This window comes from Anticarsia gemmatalis, chromosome 12, assembly GCF_050436995.1.
Source record: "Anticarsia gemmatalis isolate Benzon Research Colony breed Stoneville strain chromosome 12, ilAntGemm2 primary, whole genome shotgun sequence".
Classification (NCBI taxonomy): Eukaryota; Metazoa; Arthropoda; class Insecta; order Lepidoptera; family Erebidae; genus Anticarsia; species Anticarsia gemmatalis.
The window spans coordinates 10,145,759-10,166,396 of record NC_134756.1 but is presented as its reverse complement, the minus strand read 5'-3'; the positions used below and the strand labels follow the sequence as shown (position 1 = coordinate 10,166,396).

Sequence of the window (20,638 nt, the reverse complement as noted above, 5' to 3'; positions counted from 1 at the left end):
GAATTTACTGATATTTTTATAAAGAAACAGATTTGCCTTATGGTTCTAGCGGTTATTTTAGATATGTATGAAAAAACTGGCCGTAAGTGTGGACAATAGCAAATGTCTTGACTCTCTCTCTCTCTTCCTGGCTATTCGACCCATATGGTAGTGGGGTCAGCCTTCCTTGTACTCTTCCTCCACCTCGCCCAGCCAGCAAATGTCCTGACTGACCAAAAAAAGTGTTTCTTGAAATTCCCACTGGGAAAGTTTTCAGTACCTACTTACGTAGTTTGTATTTCCTTCGAATCAACTAATATAATATTATATGTTTCATTAGTAATCAATGGTGAGTCAGACCATGTTTAACGCATGAAAAGGCGTTAAACATGGTCATGCTTAGCAAAATTAATTGAAACTCGCATTTTTAGTACTTATTTTTATCCTTAAAAGCCAAGTATAGTTAAGTATAAACTTGGAATTCCCTGAAAACATAATACGCAAGTAATTACAAGTCAGGACGCCAAGTCATGCCCTTTATACCAATCACGTGTATTCAACTGATTGTGGTTTCAATTCATACGTGTTCGATATTAATTCAAAGGAATAGCTTCTTGACCTAATTATTGTCGGACTGCTGATCGTAAGTTCTTGGGTTCAATTCCCAGGTCGTACAAATAATTGTTGGTCTTTTCTAATTTGTGTTAGATTTTCTTTCACCAATGATCCGTGGCGCAGTGGTTTTGGTCGCCAAGCCACTACCATTGCGTCGGGGTCGTGATTTCGATTCCCACACGGGACAATTATTTGTGCGAGGGTCTGGTTGTACTGTGTCCGTTGTTTATATTATTATGTTTGACCCCGCGATCATGGGTACAAACATCAAGACCGTACTTGCTAGGAAGAGAAAACTGCTGATGGACAGTTGACATGTACTTAATAAATTTAATGTTATTATGTAGATCACAGCATCTAATTAATATTCACAAATATGTAACTTTTATCCTCATTTGCCTACAAAATGCTCATTAAAATGGTAAATAAAACATTTTTTTAACCAAGGCCACAACTTAGTAGATAAGGCCATTTCGTTAGCCGTGATCTTGAACGGTTGACGTAAATTTTTTATCATCTTTACGTGACTGGTATTACTACAGTCATTTATTTTAATGTGTAGGTACCTAGGTCATGATAAAAGCATACGGGAAGATTGTCGGAAGAAGATCCGTAATCTTAAATTCCAAAATAATGTTTATTGCATATGAATGACAAAAAGGTTTTACCTCTACGTTACTTAGTACCCAATCTTCTCTCAATAAAATTATCTCTACATAGATATAGCTGTCTCCAATATAGAAGAAATATTCGTGAAATCCACAAACCTTTCTGATACCTTTACCAACATCCTTTGAGGGAAGATTTTAAGGGATTTCAGTTTAATATAACTAGGTACCTACTTACCTACTTATTGTTTGTCGATTTTTTATAAGCTCGACAGTAGCAGCAGTTTAAAGAGTCGTCAAATCCTCTGTGACCTGTTGAATTCTTTGACAATATCATAAATGCAAAATTCTTTAGAACGAGATAGGTAAATACGTACCAACTATACGCCTATACGGGCGATGTTGCAAAAGTAAGTGCAAAAAACCTATACCATCAATATAGGTACAGTCGCACACATTCCACTTACTTGCAACTCATAAAGCTCATTGTATCGAGAACCCGCTCCGGGACAGTCGAGAACAAACTGGTTTCGTTTCTCCATAGACAGAGGCAATGCACTAGAAAGTGACCATACGATGTTTTGTGATGCACCTATGTAAGTAACTATAATGGGTAGAATACGTGTATATTGAAAATGAAACTTACTACGACCAGGTAATTCACTGGTGAGGATGTTTAGGACCCAGGGCCTTTCCATCCACGCACTACATGTTTAGTTACCGGGGTGATTTTTTAGTGAAATCGCCATTTAACACGAAATTTCTCGCCCCAGGAAAATCGGGTAACCGAAGGGATTTTCCCCGGCAAGAAATAAAGTTATCTAAATAGATCTTTGCGGTGAAAACATGACGACCTGAAGAGGGTAATTACTGCTTGTTCTGTAACTAACTGGACATACCATATTCTGGAATACAATTATGCCGAACTGGAGGTAAAGCATTATCAATTGCCTCCACCACTATAGAAGCCGATGCACTAGCCTGTTATTCAAGTGACTTCGAGTTGCAGTAACTGCTATACAAGCAACAGACATGAAATTATATTGCATTCATTATAATAATATTATTATCAATCAATCAGCTGCATCCGGTGAGACCACAAACCGTCTCTAACGTAGTTAGAAGAAAGGCTAGGCTGATGATGATCAATCAACCACATAGACTGTCTTCCAAACCCTCAAAATCTAAATGAATGAAAAAAAATCTTTCACAATATGTAAACTTTACATAAGTATAATGGCAGCAATAATTTTATAGCGATCCAATAAATTGTTAGTACACACCCACTAGACTTTCCGAGCTCAGTTCTTAAAACAAGACTAGCGAAAATAGTTCGCGAAAGCGCAAAGTTCAACGTACAGTACTCAACCGATCCGGAATGTGGACAAGGCCGCCTTTCGCTCGCTTATCTACTATCTATAGTAACTATAGACACCCAATCATTGTAAAAGGATATTTAAATTTATAGTAATTCTATAAATAATGTTCAGAAACTATTTCCTATATATTATATGTTAAACTATTTCCTCCAACTATTGACTATTGGTAACCCAGCATTTGCTAAAAAAGATATGTAGTTTGAAATTTAGATCAGCGCCCCTACCGTATTCTACAAGAACTATTATTTGTAAGTTATTTAAAATGTCAAACTCTTGCGACTAGATAAAATTGAGCGGAGGACTTTGCACTGCGAATATGACTAGGGAAACATTCTCTCTAATGGAATGATTAAGTAAATTATTATCTTGTTTATCTAAAAATATACTCACCGGTGCCACCTATCAAAACATCAAAGATCAAATACGGTCTTCAAAGATAATTTTGAAGATCAGTTGACGATACACAATTAATATCTAAACATGACATTGTAATAAATAATCAAATTCGAGGCCCAAAATGATACGCAAAAATATATAAATTATGTGATGCGATGCTGTTGATCACGTTTTTTTGTACATATCATTGGCACAAGCTCAAAAAACAAGGTTACTCATTGCTCAGGATTTCAAATAGGCTTGTCTAATGAAACTTTGGTTATATTATTGTGTGTTTACATTTGGCGTGTTGTGTCTTTTACTCACATGACTATTTACAGGAGCTCGTGGCTAAGTAACATCAGCCCCGCGTATTGATCTTTCTGGTTAAGCTACGCTTGCCGTAGTCGTTGCATAGATGTCCCGGCTGTCTTTTTAAAAGATCTTTGACAGTCGTTACCAATAGTCATAACCAAAGACCCAGCCTCTCCTTCATTCCGGGAGGAGACCCATGCCTTTCTGCGGGAATAGTAACTCTTTTGAAAAGTAATACTAGTACTTCTTTCCTTATTTTAAACATGGACGTAACTACAAAATTAGATATATAGACAAACGTAATAATCAAGAGAAGCGTCACCATAAAAAGTTACTACTTAGTAATGTTGTTTATTTTTAGAAGTTCAAGGTTATGCCTATTGTATAAAGATTTGCATATAACTAAGCGTATTATAAATGTAAGATGTCATACAATTCTAGAAAAGTTGCGTTTAATGCTTTTACTTTTTGCACAGACGTCAGTGCAAATAATAAATATGTTTCTTTTTGTCACATATTTAGATGTTGATTCATTCATTGTAGAGACGCATCTTAGAGTCTAAAAGGAATCAACTGCATTGAACATTTTGCAGTTATTAACACTACAAAGTAGAATATTGCGTTTACGTAACTTTGCACAAGTCTCCGTCTCTAAAGTAGGTAGGTAGGTACACCATATATGTTAATACAAACCACTGCAAGCATTCTCACGTTTTCCAGGACCTTTAGGCAATCTAAACTAAGTCAGTGACCCTTCTTGCCATCTTCCGACGGTTCGTGTCACTTTCAGACATCAATGCATCCAAGACTTAACCCCGGTTTCTGAGGTACATTTAACGGTAGTTTATCTATTCAATAGCGTAAAAACTCATACAAAAAAAGCTACTGAATAGATAAACTACCGCTAATGTACTCTCTGAAACCGGGGGTTACTCTACCTGCCAGATTTGATAAAAAAAAATAATGCGTGGCCTCCCCATAAGTTTGCGTGTTTTTCGAAGCACAAACCAAAATAAAAACAAACAACTTAAATTTTATGTAAATTTTATTACAATAGAATATAATTATAACAATAACGTGATGTATAACAATATAACAAAGTTAGAATTTTTATTACAAAATGTAATCAATGTGATTTTACTTTAATACAAATATATTTATATAATATCAAAGACAATATCGAAAATACGTTTATAGAAAATATTCTCTTGGTTCGTTAATATTGATCTTAAAAAATAGCAATTTTACAGACTAGTAATTGGTATTGCAAGACTAAAAAAATAAAAATATACAATTGGTAAGAGTAAAAAATACCTTAGAATAACTTATGAACTAATAATATTTTGATCTTATAACTATTGTAAGTAGTGAAATATGTTGTCAAAAACGACTATCAAAATATGAGAGTTGTAAATACATTTGTTAAGTGATGTAAAATTACAAAATACCTCTTTAAACCTTGTCATAATAATATACTTTAGAACACGTGTTTAAAACCATACAAGTACCATAAAGTTATACCAACCATAAAGTTAACTGTACCGAGAGACATAATGCCTAATGTCCTAATATTATACCACATCACCTTTTACATATCAAATTCAAATGTTTATGTATATCGGTTTTATGAAGTCATTATTCTAAATATGTAGAAATTTTACTTTTATTTTATAAACCAAAAAGGATTTTTAATAAAAGTATTGATTTTAACAAAAATATTGTAAGTTCTATATTATAAGAAACTCATTACGACTTAGAGGTGCTATGGTTCGTTCGATTTAGAATCCTCAACCCGCACTTGGCCAGCGTGGTGGACTCTAGGCCTAATCCCTCCCTCATTACGATAGGAGAACCTTGCCTAGCTGTGGGATATTATTCTCTTGGTACCTTAATATCATATAATTTATATAGACAATATTCGTTCTCGACTATCGACTATCTATACAGTAAGGCTTCTGAACTTTGAAAGAAACAATGCCATCTACCGAAGAGTAATCATATTAACGTACCTAACACTTCTATAATATTTTCACTTATTTATCGTACATCTAAAATTATAAGTATTCATTTAGTTCGACTGACTTAATTAAACGTAATAACTTATAATATTTGCTGCACCTTTTGTTCCATAGAAAATACTTTATCCTAATTGACATTTTAGTTACAATTACTCTGACATGGTATAATAATCTAAATGCATAAGTTTTAAATACAAAAATAGGTTCTAGCTATACTGAAAAAGCTGTTATCAAAAAGTGTTGAATATATTCCGAGGGACGATTTTCTATCAATATCGACTATTGGCAACCATGTAACTATCAAGATATTTTGATCTTAGCAAACAATTTCAGTAATTTTAAATGTCAAACGTAAGCAATCGCGCTACTGGTAAACAAAAAAAAAGTCTTTGTCAAATATGTTTGATATTCTTGTTGCTCGACTTACCTTGTAATAAAAATGTATTAAACGCCACGTAGGCTAGAGTCACTCAGCCCCTTTTGGATCCACTACTCCACTTAACTAACAAAACAATTTCTTCAAATCTTTCCTCAAGATCTTTCCCGCGGCGTTTTTAGGTATTTCCTTAACAAATTGCACTTCTTTTACCTTCTTAAAACTCGCTACTTTGCTATTAACATGTTCTAAAACCTCTTTTTCCTCTAACGTCTGTCCCGGTTGTAGTACTACGAACGCTTTAGGAGTTTCACCAGAGATTGGGTCGGGAATACCTAGGACTGCACAGTCAAGCACTTTCGGGTGCAATCTTAAGACTGTTTCTAACTCTGCTGGAGGTACTTGGAAACCTTTTACCTGAAAAATAAAAACAATTTTACAGGTTTTTTATAATCCATTCGTGATTACTTTACGAAACCAATGTGTAACAAATTGAGAAAATACAATTTGGTATGCGTTCAAGTCCAATATTTTCACAGCTGTGTAAAAAAATTTAGCGTAACAGCTTATAACATCAAATCGACGAAGCGCTTGCAAAAGTAGTGTTAAGTTATTTGTGTGTATAGATAATTCATACACTCAATTTACTCTCGCGAGTACTGTTACAAGGAATACTGCACGATCACATTTCATTTGTAACAGTAGTCATTCGTTCGTCTCTGTGACGTATGGGTTCTACTACTTTTAAGATTTATCAATATACTCAAAATAACAGAACTTACCTTAATAAGTTCCTTCAATCTATCAGTGACATACAAGTATTTGTTCTCATCGTATCTGCCTATATCTCCGGTCTTGTACCAGCCGTCTTCCGTCATCACTTCCTTGGTAGCCGCCTCATTTTCATAGTAGCCGGACATCACGTTCAGACCGCGGTACCAGATTTCACCTTCCTGCAAAAATAAAAGTAATTTTTTGGTATTGAGAAATGGTTTGAGAGCAATAGAGTGTAGTATTGGTGTATTGGATTGTCTGTTTATTTTTTTCATCAGATTTTGTTGTTTGGGAATCAGTGGTAGTTAATTGCCTCTGTGGCGCAGTAGTAGTGAATGCTATTAGTAAGTTTTAGGATAGCAACCGGTAGGTATAACAAGCTGTTATAATAAGCTAGAAAATTCTTCCTGATTGCACTACTCACAGTCGTACTCTGAGAGCATAGAACACACCAAACCATTAAGTTTTGCGCCTTCCTATACAGATGAAGACAATAAAACTGGCCTTCCTGAATACTTCAAAATACTACCCAACACACCAGAAAAACCTTTAAAAAATGTACTAATTACACTTAGTACACTTATAGATTGGAATGCTTACCTCTCCCGGTCCCAATGCCTTCTGTGTTTGTAGATCAGCAATCTTGACTTCAGCGCTAGGGAACACATGGCCGACTGACCCGTGATTCTTGTCCGTATTCCTGCCTATTGAGATACCACCATTCGTCTCCGTTAAACCGTAGCCTTGACGGAATATTATGTTTTTCTGAAAAATAAACGGGATATTTTGTTTAGTTCTTACATTATGATGTAAATTGGGAAGCGTTTTTTTACATTGCTTGTATGGGGTACCAGGAAAAACTATTTTATTTGGTTGGGATAAATCTCCTTTCTAATTTGTTGCCATAAATGGTTGACAGATAATTATAGAGGTTAGCGTTAGTTAGTTAATCTTACTTAAATTAAAGTTTTGAGATAACTCGTTCCCAACATATTGACTCAAGGCTAAAACTTCTACCATACTGGGTGGAAACCCGGGTTCTAAGGGATATTATTCAATTTTTTTACAGAAAATTCTTCCAACTTAGAATCTTGCTTTCTTGCACTTCATCCATGTGTAATTATTATTTGTCTGTATGTTAAAGCTCCAATATTTATTTCCATAGCGGGATTTAAACTTGAAAGTTATCAAAAACACATAACATTCAGATAATGTTATCATGACAACAGTTTATATCTTTACAAAAGCCGTTATCATAATCAACATCGCGATCGTTTGATTAAATAGTAAACAAATTGTAGTACAAAAAGATTTTCTTAATAGATTCCTTTGTTTAAAGGCCATTAGTCAGTGCAGATGGACGGAGTACTAGAAGTAACGATTAAAATTGAACCCTAATGCATTCTGTGTAAGGTTCAAATTGCCTTTTAGTAGTGCAAGGTTCAAAGTGCAGTGAGTTGTATTTTGCTTTGCAATTACAGTCTGTATTGTTTGATTGTATTACATAATATTTTAGGTTGGATATTATTGTATCATTGCACTGAGTGCGAATCCCTATTAAAAATATTGTAACTACCGACGTCGCTTTCGGAGACCAGCTTTTCTTCAAATTATAGTTATAATTGATAGTCGAATGCGAAGGGAAAGTTCCACTTTATGCTGCATTTAGCTTATGGATAAATGGTGGGTAGACCTATCCTACAGTAGTGGCAGTAAGTTTGTGTATTCACCTTTCTCTCTCACAGGCGTCCTATTTGTATTTAAGATATTGGATATTTAGCAAGACTTTTTAGGCAACTGTACAACATTATCGCAAATGACCTATATAACTAAATACTCGCAATGCTGTGTATAGGTACATACATAATCATCGTCATGACCTTATCCCACATTACGTAGGGTGAACAGAGATCAAAGAACGCCACTTGCTGCGGTCCTAATGTATTGCTTATACCGTACTAAGAAATAGATAGAAACATGGTGAATAGTTTTTATATCCTATTTCAGTCTAATATTTAATTTGACTGCAGTGGTTTAGGTCACCATGCCAATACGATTTGCCAATTGGATTCGATTTCCACACGGAGCAATTATTTGTGCGATCTACAAATAATTGTTTTGGGTCTGGTTGGGCTTATTGTCCGTTGTTTGCATGTTTGTAAAAATCCCCGCGACACAAGAGCAATTTTTAGTACGGGAGTTGTATAAAAAAAACTAAAAAATATCTCAAAAGTAGATACAATCCTCATCATAGTGATACAACAATACACATAATCACTATGAGACGACATTATTTTGTTATAGTAACAGATACTAAGTAATTACAATAGAATGTAATCGTGCATTAGTTAGAGTTACTACCTGTAAGTATATACTTATGATACTACTAATCGTATAAAGATATGATCTAATTTTGTTAGGTAATTAGTATATAATTAAGGAACGTGTAATTGTATCTATTAATTGATATCTAATTATGAAAGATAATTTACATTCTTTAGAAATTGGTTTCCGTTTTAGTTTGATCTTAGGTTAATGGTTCCTAAAATAAGATTGCACTGGATTCAAAGTCCATTTTTCTTTGTTTTATGTCAGTTTATAAGCATCTCTCATTTTATCACTTTATCGAGTAGGTATTAGGGTGAGCAAAATATTATAAATACTCCTAAAGTTGAGTAACATTTCAGCATTTGACCGTAAGACGAAAGCGCGATTCTCTACAGCCGGTACAATCAACGATCGAGAGTTGGATATTTAAAATATATTGAAAAAATAGTTTGTGCGATATCCGCTAGAGGCGCTAATCAGGTTTTTATGTAGAATGAATTGAAAGGTAGCCGGCTGCCGATAGTGGAAAAGAATCGTGCTACTGATTATCTCGTGTGGATGTTACAAACGTCAGTTTTAGAGTTACTTGACAAGAAATTATTCGACACTTGACAACGACCTTGCAACGGCTAAATAACTCAGACTAAATAAGTATTAAATAATAAAACAGATAAACATTTTATCTTGTTTACCAGACAGATGCTTAAAGAAAGCTGATTACCCTCTTATGGTGTCCAAAGATAAGATAGTAAACGGATTAAGAATTGAACTAAAGTAACAAACTGTTTATTTTCCGTCAGTTAAATCTAAGTAAGGATTTAAAAGGTGACGTAATATGAAATACTTATGTTGACTGTCTCACTAATAAACGTTGTGTCAGAGTTTTGTCTTTTTTATTCAAAAAACTGTTTAACTAACCAGAGCTAACATGACGTTTATTACTTAGACAGATAGAGTACAGACAGCGTATAAACTACAGACATAAAGAGAGATAATGAAACAGGAACGAGTACGCTAAAGTATGCCAAAAAGGTCAGTGATTCAGTGTTTAGTTATAAATAGTGTGACATACTTGGACACGTCACTGTGGGCCGGTCGTTCAACTGTACCTACATAATATATTATATTCTACCTACAAAACTTTAGCACTAGTAAAATTGACGCCAATTTTTTTTGTAGAAATATATGAGTAACGTTGCAAAAAATGATGTAAAAAAATTGAGTGTAGGGTTTGAAATTGGCAGTTCTCCGTGGTAAAATAGTTTTGTATTGAAAAATGTATCGTTTACATTGAAAATAATTATAGCTTAGGGTTTTATTTTTAGTTGAGAACCAGATATGCAACAATTCTTAGACATTATGCACATGGCTATCTCATTCTACATTAGTATGAGACAAGGCAATGTTTTCCCAATGCGCCGAACGTGCAATTAATATCAATCATTCGTTACGTTGATTCGAAGTGAATGAGAGACAATTTTATTAGTCAGAGTACTCGTTGTAACAGTATCATTGTGGTTTGTACGACGACCAATGGTACAATGGTGGTTTAATGTGGCCACTACACACTGCTGTAGTGCACGGGAATTATGGTTTAAATGCCCACACGGAAAAAAACATTTGTGTGACCCAAAAACAGTGGCGTCGTTACATGGTTGCAATTGGTCAAATGCCACCGGCTTGTCGGTCTAGAGAGAATATTATATTACATTTTTGCTATAGCCCAACAACTTAGTAGAGCCTTGTGCCTTGTGTACGAGGTTCGCTTCTGGCAGGGGTATACAACATTTAGAATTTAGAACGTCAGTTACCCATATTTTATTATGGCCTATGCAGCTGACGGAGGTCTGTTTGATACAGTTATTTGGAAATACACAGAATGATTGATTATACTCCAAAAAACCATTCATGCCAAGGTTCTCTGCTAATTTATCAGACTATATTGAGCCTTCTCCAGAGATGATAATTTGAAATGAGCATAAGTTGTTTTACAAAGATTACGTTTACTTACGTTTTTAGCGACGACTGCGTCTGCGTCGGAGGCGGAGAGGGGCGCGGCGCCACAAACGATGCCGAACACCGACTCCAAGTGTTTAGGCGTCACTGCTGGATGCTTGCCCAGGAATATTGCTGTAATGTTATAACATTGTTGGTTATGTTATGTATCATGACACATTATTATGTTGTTTGAAAAACGTTATTAAAGGTATTTGGAGCGAATATGTCTAGAATGGACATGATATCTATTGCAAAAAAAACAGCCAATTTTTGTGATATGTGCATGAATGTAATGTTTGCAGATCTATTATAGAAGGAAGGAGATATGACAGAGCTTAGTAGCCTATATTTTTTTCAGCAATATTATTAATTAGCCTAGCCTCTCTTCCAACTATGTTGAAGTCGGCTTCCAGTCTAGTTCCAGTCTCCAGATATACCTAAGTTTAAATTAAAAGTTTTTAATTTCGAAAGGAAAAAGAAGAAAAAATATTTCGTCATTGTCTAGTTAAACTTTTTTAGACCTAGCCATATAAAATAGCGAATGAGATGTATATTACAATATTATTATTCTACCATAGATACATTTGAACAAAAACAAATGTATCAAACAATCAACTATTTCATACAATAATAACACACTTAACAGTGAGTGATAAGGTAAGAACTGTCCATGTTATCTGTCATTTACTTCGAGATAACCTTGAGCATAGGATCTAATACAATACCTACTAACTAGGGCAGGTCTCGGACTTGGTTCTTTGTTGAGTATGTATAAGTCTAGCTATTAGAAGCATAAAACAGTCTGTCTTGGCCGATTTTCGTCTGCGGCCAATTTAATTGAACCTAACCAACAGAGCAGGATTTTACTTAGTGTACTAACGACCGGTGAGAGATCAAGCATAGGACCGACGATTTTATGTGCTTTCAACGGTACCGAGGTCAGCAACCCAACCTCCTAACTAAGAGTTTTTTTGCAAAATCTCAGAATTGCTCTTTGGACCAACGCAACATTCGAACCCGAGACCTCTGCGTGACAGTCGTATACACTAATGCGCTATAGATGAACTCCACTTCTACTTACTACTACTTATATTATAAACGCAAAACATAGAGAATGGTCTAGGTGGTAAATATGTAACTGTAATATGTACTTTGAACTCTGATACAGCTAGGATCATAATAAAAAGTAATTAAATATTTTCTTACCCATAGGAGGAACAATGAACAGACACTCCGCCTTATACTGAACTAGTGTTTGTAAGAACAGCTCCGGCTTGAAGTACGGTAAGGTGACCAGCTTGCAGCCTAGAGACATCTGGTTCATCATGAGAGCGTTGAAGCCGAATATGTGGAAGAATGGCAGCACGCATGGTAACACTGATTGGTAGTTGGCTGGAAAATAATAAATGCGATTGATACTTTTTATACTATATGTCTATAACTAGTTTGAGTCTTCAACCAGCACTTGACTAGCGTGGTAGACTTAAGGCCTTACCCCTTCCTCGGTCGGGAGAAAATCTTCGCCCAGCAGAGGGACAATCACGGGTTTAAAAAAATGACAATTCACACAATCTGAAACCTTACCAGGTTTCAGATTATGTGAATTGTCACTTTTAACAGCATTTACTCATGTTCAACAGCAATCATTCAAAGTAATTTTAAAATATCTTGTAATTAATCAAAGGTATTGTTAAAAAACATATCATTAACATAGACAATTAGACGTAAATCATAAAACATTGCAAAATCATTTATCTACCTTAGTTGGCAGCAACAAAAATGTGTCAGGAAGACAATAGAAACTTCTTGTCGCCGTCGACGTCACAAAAAGTTGCTGGACTATTGTCTAGGTACCAATACTACCAATACCAACGCATATTTCTACTATTTATGTCAATAGTAATTTCAAATTCAACACTGTTGATATTAGAGTAGGTATATTTAAGTTTAGAAAGTACGATAATGATTTCAAACCGTTGTATTTTACAGCTTGATCTAAATAATTGTAAGATCAGTGTTTAGCTATACCAAATGCATGCTTATTTTATTGACATATCAAAATGAAACTAAATTCGTTTTCACGACTAAACACAATAGATAATTTGATCATGGTCATGAAAATTGCTGAGTGTCAAGATAAACCTTTTAAACAAATATAAAGCGTCGTCATTTGACGTCGCAATGAAACCTAGCCATGTTTTGGGAATGAATCCGGTTGACAACGACAAAACTTCTATGACGTCTCAGACACACCTATTTTTGTGTGTTGCTTATGTAAATATTTTGATCAGCAGTAGCTAATAACTTGAACTATTAATGCCTTAGTACATATTGATAAATGTTGCCCTCTTTGGGCGCTCTGGCACAAATAATACGAAATGGCTACAAGAGCGCGAGATGGATTCGATTCCCACATGAAACAAATATTAGTGTAACCCAAAAACCACCACATTGTTTCGGATCTTGATGCATTTTTGGACGTTATTTGGAAAAGTCATCGAGGCTCTTAACAGAGTAAATTACTTCATCGTTCTGTATTAAAAACAAATAGATTTTAAAATATTCTTACCTGTAGTTTCCTTAATAACAACAATATCTGGATACGCAATCTGTTGGTTCATTGCAACAACACTTTCATGTGTCAACACAACAGCTTTAGGGAACCCAGTTGTCCCACTTGAAAACGGCAATATCGCTAGATCTTTCGGGCTACGATGTACTGACTTCAAACATGAAGTATCTACGTTGAAATCTTCAGCGAACTCGGCGAATTTGATCGCTCCTTCGGGAAGACTATCATTGTCTGTTAGTATCACTGGAATGTCTAGGTTCAGTTCGGTTAATGCTTGTTTTATGTTGGCGTATGATATTTTAGACGAGACTATCGCTTTGCAGTCGATTAGCTGGATTTGGCGTTTGAGTTCCTCTGGAAAAGAAAACAGTTATTTGTAACATGTATGTGTATAGATTAGTCTTGAGGGATGGATACGAAATAGATTGAGTCAAGAAAATAAAAATATTTTTAAACGACTGCCGCTTGTACCTACTTATTATTATTATTATCAGCCCATATTGTCCCACTGCAGGGCAAAGGCCTCCTACATACATATACCTACCTACCTATATTGTACCTACTTACATATTATAAATACTTAGATGGGCAATGGGTCTTCTATACAATCATTATTATTATTATATCATAGAAGACCCGTTTAACATCTTAGTTTTAAGGAAATATGTATTATGAATTATTTGGTAACTAAATGATCTTAAAAATACTCAATTTTGAAAAGTAAACATTATACTACAATATTATTTGAATATCAAATTTAATTGCAGGTAACAGTCCTTCACAGATCAGAAAACATATTTACAAAGAAATTATGTTGAATTAATTAAATTTTTACGCTAATTCATTTTAGCTAACTACAAACACAATAAATTATAGGTATCATATTTAGGCATTTGCAATAAATGGTGTGAAGAAACTTTTGCCACAATACTAATGACAATTAATTACTCTGTTGTATGACACTACAATGGCTGTTCTATGACATACGAAGACGAAGAAGCATCCATTACATAAATCTCTTAAAATGAAAATTAATGGAAGTATTAAGACTATTAATCTTTCTCAATAGTAGCCCGGAGTTTTGCGACTTACCCGGTATATGGCAACAGGCTCGACATTACATGGGATTAACATTGTTAATAGCGAGGCGTGGGTATATTTTATAAACCTCTGTTTGCACCTTCGGGATTAACAGGCGTGATGTTATGTATGCATGTACGTGCTTTTAATGGCTTTCAGAAATGAAATATACCTCTCGGTACCTATGTACTATTAATGGCTTTTAGAATATTATGTAACTCTTGTAATGAGATAAATATAGCTAAGTACAGTCAGGAACAGAAATACGTAAGTATTAAAATAATATAACATTTTCAAACTGACTTTTCAGTATGAAAACGTCAATATATTTACACTAACAACACGGCGGTATTAAGATTATTGTAAAGTCAACAAAATACTGTAAGTTTACTGCTTCTTCGATAAAAAGAAGATTAGAGTTTGAGGGATTGGAGAGCGTGCGTACTTAACGTACTTATACATACTTTTATTCGTGATGGTGTAAAAGATAAAAATATTTTAATTAACATGAAGCCTGTTTTACCTGCAGATGAAGGCAGAGGTTTACGAAATGTAACGTCAAAGTTTAGTCATTTATAATGTTATTCCCATGTGATATGGGGCGAGCTCATTGTCATATACCGGGCATGAGACCAAAATTCGGGCTAATATTGAGAAATATTAATTTGCAATGGCCAATAACTTATAACACTAAAACCCTGTGCTAAATATCTTACACGTAAATCAATGAATAAGTCAATAATAATCAGGTGTCACGCGATGACCAGACTTTGCATTTAGTTCCATGAATGACGTCATTTCCAACATCATGATTCGATGGAATTATACAATAATTGCAACAGTCAAGTGTTAATAGGATTTATGTATAAACGTCATATTGAAGGGTTTTTGTCGATAAATACGCTGGGTATTTATTTTGACGTTGCAATATTGGTGTGATTTATAATGTGTTTATGAAATTTTAAATTAAATGGTTTTGGCAGTGTATATTTTGCAACATTAAGATACCTACAGTAAAGCTGTTTGTACAAAGCCTTGCATATGAAATTTGGACTTCTACAAAATTCATAGTTCATTTAGTTGGTAAGAAAAAATAACTTACTTAGGTAGCGCGATTCTCTACAACTTTCGACAATCCAGCTAGCTATTTAGATTTGTATGAAAATCTAATCAGCGCCTCTAGCAGACGTCGTAGAAACTAATTTGCAGTACATTTTAAATGTCATACTCTCGATACTCGGTGATTCTAATTGTAGAGAATCACGCTGCAGAGGTATTTAAAGAGTAGGTCCTAAATGATGCTTACCTGCAGTATAAACCGGGTTCATCATACTAGCGATACACCCAGCTTGCAATATGCCCAGTACTGTACAAGGATATTCGGGCACATTTGGCAGAATAACAGCTACTTTGTCATCGTTCTTTAGTTTTAACTTTGTTCGTAAAGAAGCAGCGAATGTGACTGACATTCTGTGTGTCTGCGCGTATGTGTATCCATGGCCTGTTACTGCACATACCTAGAAGAAACAAAACATTACCCAATTAATTATTTGTAATCGACATTTTTATATTTTGATTGTGCGAAAGTATGTGTGTATTATGCATCTACAGCTAATCCGAGGAATCGAGTTTGACGTAGATAGATGCAAGAATGGAGATAGGTGAGGAGTTAGAATAAAACTTACTATTCATATATGAATCAACATCAAAATTTAATCGTTTTTTGTATGCCGTCATTCAGTCCTTGTCGACGTCATGTATTTTATGTATTTACATACCTAGTATGATTTTAAATGACGAATCAAGTTCTACATAAATTGGCCGTTTATTAGTCATTTCGCTCTCAATAAAACCACTAGTCGAACGAATTCCATCACTACCTGTTACTTAATTAGACCAAAGGTTGAGTCTAAGGTCCAACGGTGAAAAGACATTTTAATGCGTTCATTAATTACTCATTATGACTTGTAAATTGTAATGGCCAGTTTATCGTTGTTTAGCATCAAAAACAAGTTTGTGACAATTGTTGACTGCTAGATGGGGTTTTATTTTTACTTTACATTCACATAATCGCGCCTGCTATACCCAAATACCCAAAAGTGTCGTTAAAGGTGTATGTTATACATTCGCGTGTCCCCATGTAATAGTGGGCGAGCATATTACCATATAATAATATCGGGCACGACAGAAGACCACTATAGAGAATAATGCATTACAAATTTGAAAAAGATCAATAGCACTGAGCCCGACAAAGGAAACCTACATGAATAGTCGTATACCTACACTACTTACAACCCAGAAAACAGTGGCATTCAGTAATTTATCAGTACTATTTCTTTCATTAAAGCCTCTTAATAAGCCTCTTAAAACCAATCTTCAAATTCCTTTATCAGTGTCAAGTCTCAGACAGGGATCAAAACAATAATCAGACCTCCAAGAACAAAATAAAACGGTTTATAGGATTATAAAGACATATCAGACGGGTAATCTTTTCAGATATTGCGCTTAGTAAGGACGGCTGCATACGTTCGGTTTCCGAATTAGGTTTCCTGATCAGGAATTCAGATTCGGAATTCTATAAGACTAGCGCAAACGTCCGGCTGTTTTTATCCGAACCCGTTAGAGTATTTTTCCGCCCGGCAAAATTATAATGTATGCCCTGTTGAATACTTTGTTTGTACGCTGAGCATTCAGGTTTCCGAATCTGGAAAGCTAACTCTGATTCGGTTTCCGAATTAGGTTTCCAGTATGCGGCCGGCCTTATTCCTAGCCCTACGATAAATATTTTATTGTTATTCTTTAAATACATGTTGATAATCTTAAGGTTAGATAGTGGTAATCTTACCATAAAAGATTAATAACGGCATTAACTGATAGCACCAAGTCCTTGCTAAGCATAAAGATTATAGAACAAGTTCAAGTGTAAAGTATATCAGGACAGATCAATCGACTGCGAAGTCTATTATTGTTCTCAATAATTATTCACTTATTTTTAAAAAGACAACTCTCGCAATAAGTCTGTGTCGCGGTGACTTTTACAAAACATACAATATAGGACTCAAAGTACAAGTAGAGTCAAAACTATCTGTCGGTCACAAAAATGTTTGTATTAATTGTTTCGTGTGGAATCGAACCAGGACCTCCAGACAGCTACTGCCAGTAGTAGAGACCACATTAACCACTGCGTCACGGAGGCCGCGTGAAACTGATGCGATACTACAATGCTATTATCTATAATTTCACTTAGCAATAAATTTGTGAATTCGGTGAAATTTAACTGATGGATGGATTATTAAGCTGGTTTGTTTAATAAGTGAAATTCTGACATAACTTTTCTTATTTTTTCCCAGCATTTCCTCTCAACGAATCGGACAGTTTCTAAGTAAGCAAAACCGACACATTATAGTAAGTTTATTACGAGGCACTTTAGTTGCAAAGACTTTCTCTTGAGCCTTGATTGTGACTCCAAGTGCAAAGACCTTTGAATAATTTTAAATAATTTGCTCCAATAGGCAAAGAATAAGTTAATAATATAAACATTTGGACTTGCCAGTTGTTGTTGAATAACAGGAGGTAAATAAAATTAGGTAGGTATATCGATACTAAAATTATTTAAGCAAACTCGTTTTGACAAAAACACGCAAATTCGTTGCGTAATCGCCAAATTTTTATTTATATTTATCGTTGAGTGGTTTGATATGCCATAAAATGATGTGGAAAAAGTTATCAGTTTTTAAAACTTGAGATAAATATGTGTATTCAGACATGGGCTAATGACCGTTTTATTAATAAAACTAAATGCTGGAAGAACCTGCATACGTCATTACTTTTCAAATCTTAACACAGACTGGCAACTCTTAGTTGCCTTAACACAGCTATTATTATAGTAGAGATATTATTTTCAATAAGTTGAAATATGTACCTAGTCAAGTAGGTACATAAATAATATACAATAGACATACAAATACAACTAGGAACTACCTAAATAAAATAATACAAAATGGAATGACACAATTAGGTATGAAGTTTTGGTAAATCCCTATATAAATTAAAATATTAAATAAGGCTACTTAGCTGAATTTGGTACCAAAGCATTAATGATTGTAATTTTAAATGAGGTAATTTATTACTGAAATCTTAATCTGAGCTATCTTTCATTACAAATTACAGTACTTAGGTCTAATTATCTAGAAAAATGAATATATTTTTTAGGTAATTACTGAGGAAGATATTAAGTACCTAATATAGGTACCTATATTATAATCAGTGAAAGTCTAATGCCTTTACTTAAGTAATGTAGGTAATTTGGTCTAAGTCTCAAGCTGTTGATGAGAAATCTATATAACAAAACTATTAAAATATTGTTTTAATGTGAGTAATATTAATGTTTTATTAAAGATGAAGTAGGTACCTACCTAATTATTTATATAATTATTTTTTCCTTTATGTGGCTTCTGGTTTTTCTTGTCCTTACTGTATAAACTACCTACCTAAAAACCCTTTGTCACTTATATTCTTTGATATACCTGTACTACTACATTATATTATAATATATTGTTTATTATAAAACCTGGTCATAATTTTACTAACGAAAATAAACTACAAGTAGTAATTAACAAGTACCTACTTATACTAATCATGCTCAGTGTCATAATTTATTTTATTCATGCAAATATTATTAAAACTTCGTATTAAAGTCCTTAATAAGATTTATATGTTAATTTTATGGTCTCTTAAATTGTACCAAGTGTTGCTATTGACTAAAACAGTACCGAAATTAAGATAAATTATAATTTGATAATACTCATATGTGTCTTACCTCTTTTCTTTTAGGTGTCAGTTAGAAAAACAATATTAACGATAAACCTGTTTCATTGTTTTGTTGTTTACAGTGATACTGGCCATTAAGAACAGTGTTTAATGTTGTTGTACATACATACCAAGTTTTTAACAGCCAGTTGACATGCTCAGTTGAATTATTTCTATGAGATCTTGTAGGAAAGGGGTTATTACTAATAGCATACTGTGTACCAGCCCGACCAAGTTAGTAATTTAAAAATTTAACAGATAGGTGGGTAGTGGGTACCAGATATCTTGCCTTTCAGCAGTATTGAAGTGAACAAAATCAATCAAATTTATTTTCATAGGTGAGGAGTAAATTGTGATAGTAGGTAGGTTAGTATGAAAAGGTACCTTGAGTATGAAAAGTAAGATATAAAAATTTAATATAACTTACTGTTGCAGTTTTATCAGGCCATCTATCCAAGTTCTGCCATACAAAGTCATTCAATGTATAATTTGTAACAGGTAGCTCATTATACACAGACTTTAGGATGTTACTCTCAGTACTGGAACTCTTTTGTCTGATCGTTGTTGAAATTATTCCTTTTCTTTGCCGGCTGAAGACATTCAACACTGTTTTTCTAACACTGGCCATGTTGTGGCAAAAAGCACTGAAAAGAAAAGATTAAATACACATCAAAATTTTGACAATCATTTACCAATTTGCGTATTTGCAATATTGTTACAAACAAAAACAAAAGATAACCACTAGTTTTCTGACAATATTATGAGTTTTAAGAAGTTAATGATTTGCTATAGGTACAATTCAAAATAATTGATTTAGCTTTTCGTAAACAACATTCTAAAACTCGTTTCTGTATTTATTAAGACTAAAATAAATAATGTGAACCCGATTGTTAATTCGCATTTTTTTACTTTGAATAAATAATCACGGAACTATGTATCGAACACTCTTTTCACTGAAATAATTGGGAATTTATTTTAAACAAGTCATATTACCGAAAGTTATTATCGAAGAGTAAACTGTATTGCAATTATGTTCATAATTAGCATTTGATTTCAGTTTACGATCACGTACCTGACTCAAAACTCAGCAACACAACTTCACTTTACGACATAAAGCGCGCTACTGACGGGCTTCAAGTGGCTTGATAACGGATTACAACAAATAACAGCGTCGACCACACGCCTTTTGTTTAATTCGATAATTGCAAACTTATTTTACTATAAATTTACACGTCCTTGGACTTTGAAACAAGAGTGGTACCGACTAGCCGCACCAACCATGGCTTTCACTTTGTTTTTTTACTATTTATAATGTGAATATGTTCAGAAGACATAAACATTACGAGTTGTACGCGCTAGCTGGTTAGAAAAATCTGTAAGTATGAAAGAGAGATCATAATATTTCGACCTTC

General features: G+C 34.1%; 1 protein-coding gene across 1 annotated transcript; it reads right to left on the bottom strand.

The window, feature by feature from the left end:
- Positions 1–4,307: 4,307 nt before the first annotated feature.
- LOC142977138 (uncharacterized) lies at positions 4,308–20,528 on the bottom strand. Its single transcript, XM_076120874.1, has 9 exons — positions 20,299–20,528; positions 19,654–19,870; positions 15,724–15,934; positions 13,335–13,691; positions 11,972–12,157; positions 10,779–10,897; positions 7,040–7,204; positions 6,448–6,618; positions 4,308–6,082 (listed from the first exon to the last, which is right to left on the bottom strand). Exons 2-9 carry the CDS (start codon positions 19,852–19,854, stop codon positions 5,792–5,794), a joined length of 1,701 nt encoding a protein of 566 aa, XP_075976989.1. The 5' UTR covers positions 19,855–19,870; positions 20,299–20,528; the 3' UTR covers positions 4,308–5,791.
- Positions 20,529–20,638: the final 110 nt, after the last annotated feature.

Excerpts from the sequence above, each read along its gene's own strand:
- LOC142977138 (XM_076120874.1), bottom strand. The coding sequence starts at position 19,854 with ATGGCCAGTGTTAGAAAAACAGTGTTGAATGTCTTCAGCCGGCAAAGA. Across the intron at positions 10,898-11,971 it reads GTTCATTGTTCCTCCTATGG|CAATATTCCTGGGCAAGCAT; the intron begins GTAAGAAAATAT and ends ATAACATTACAG. Across the intron at positions 6,083-6,447 it reads GATTGAAGGAACTTATTAAG|GTAAAAGGTTTCCAAGTACC; the intron begins GTAAGTTCTGTT and ends TTTATTTTTCAG.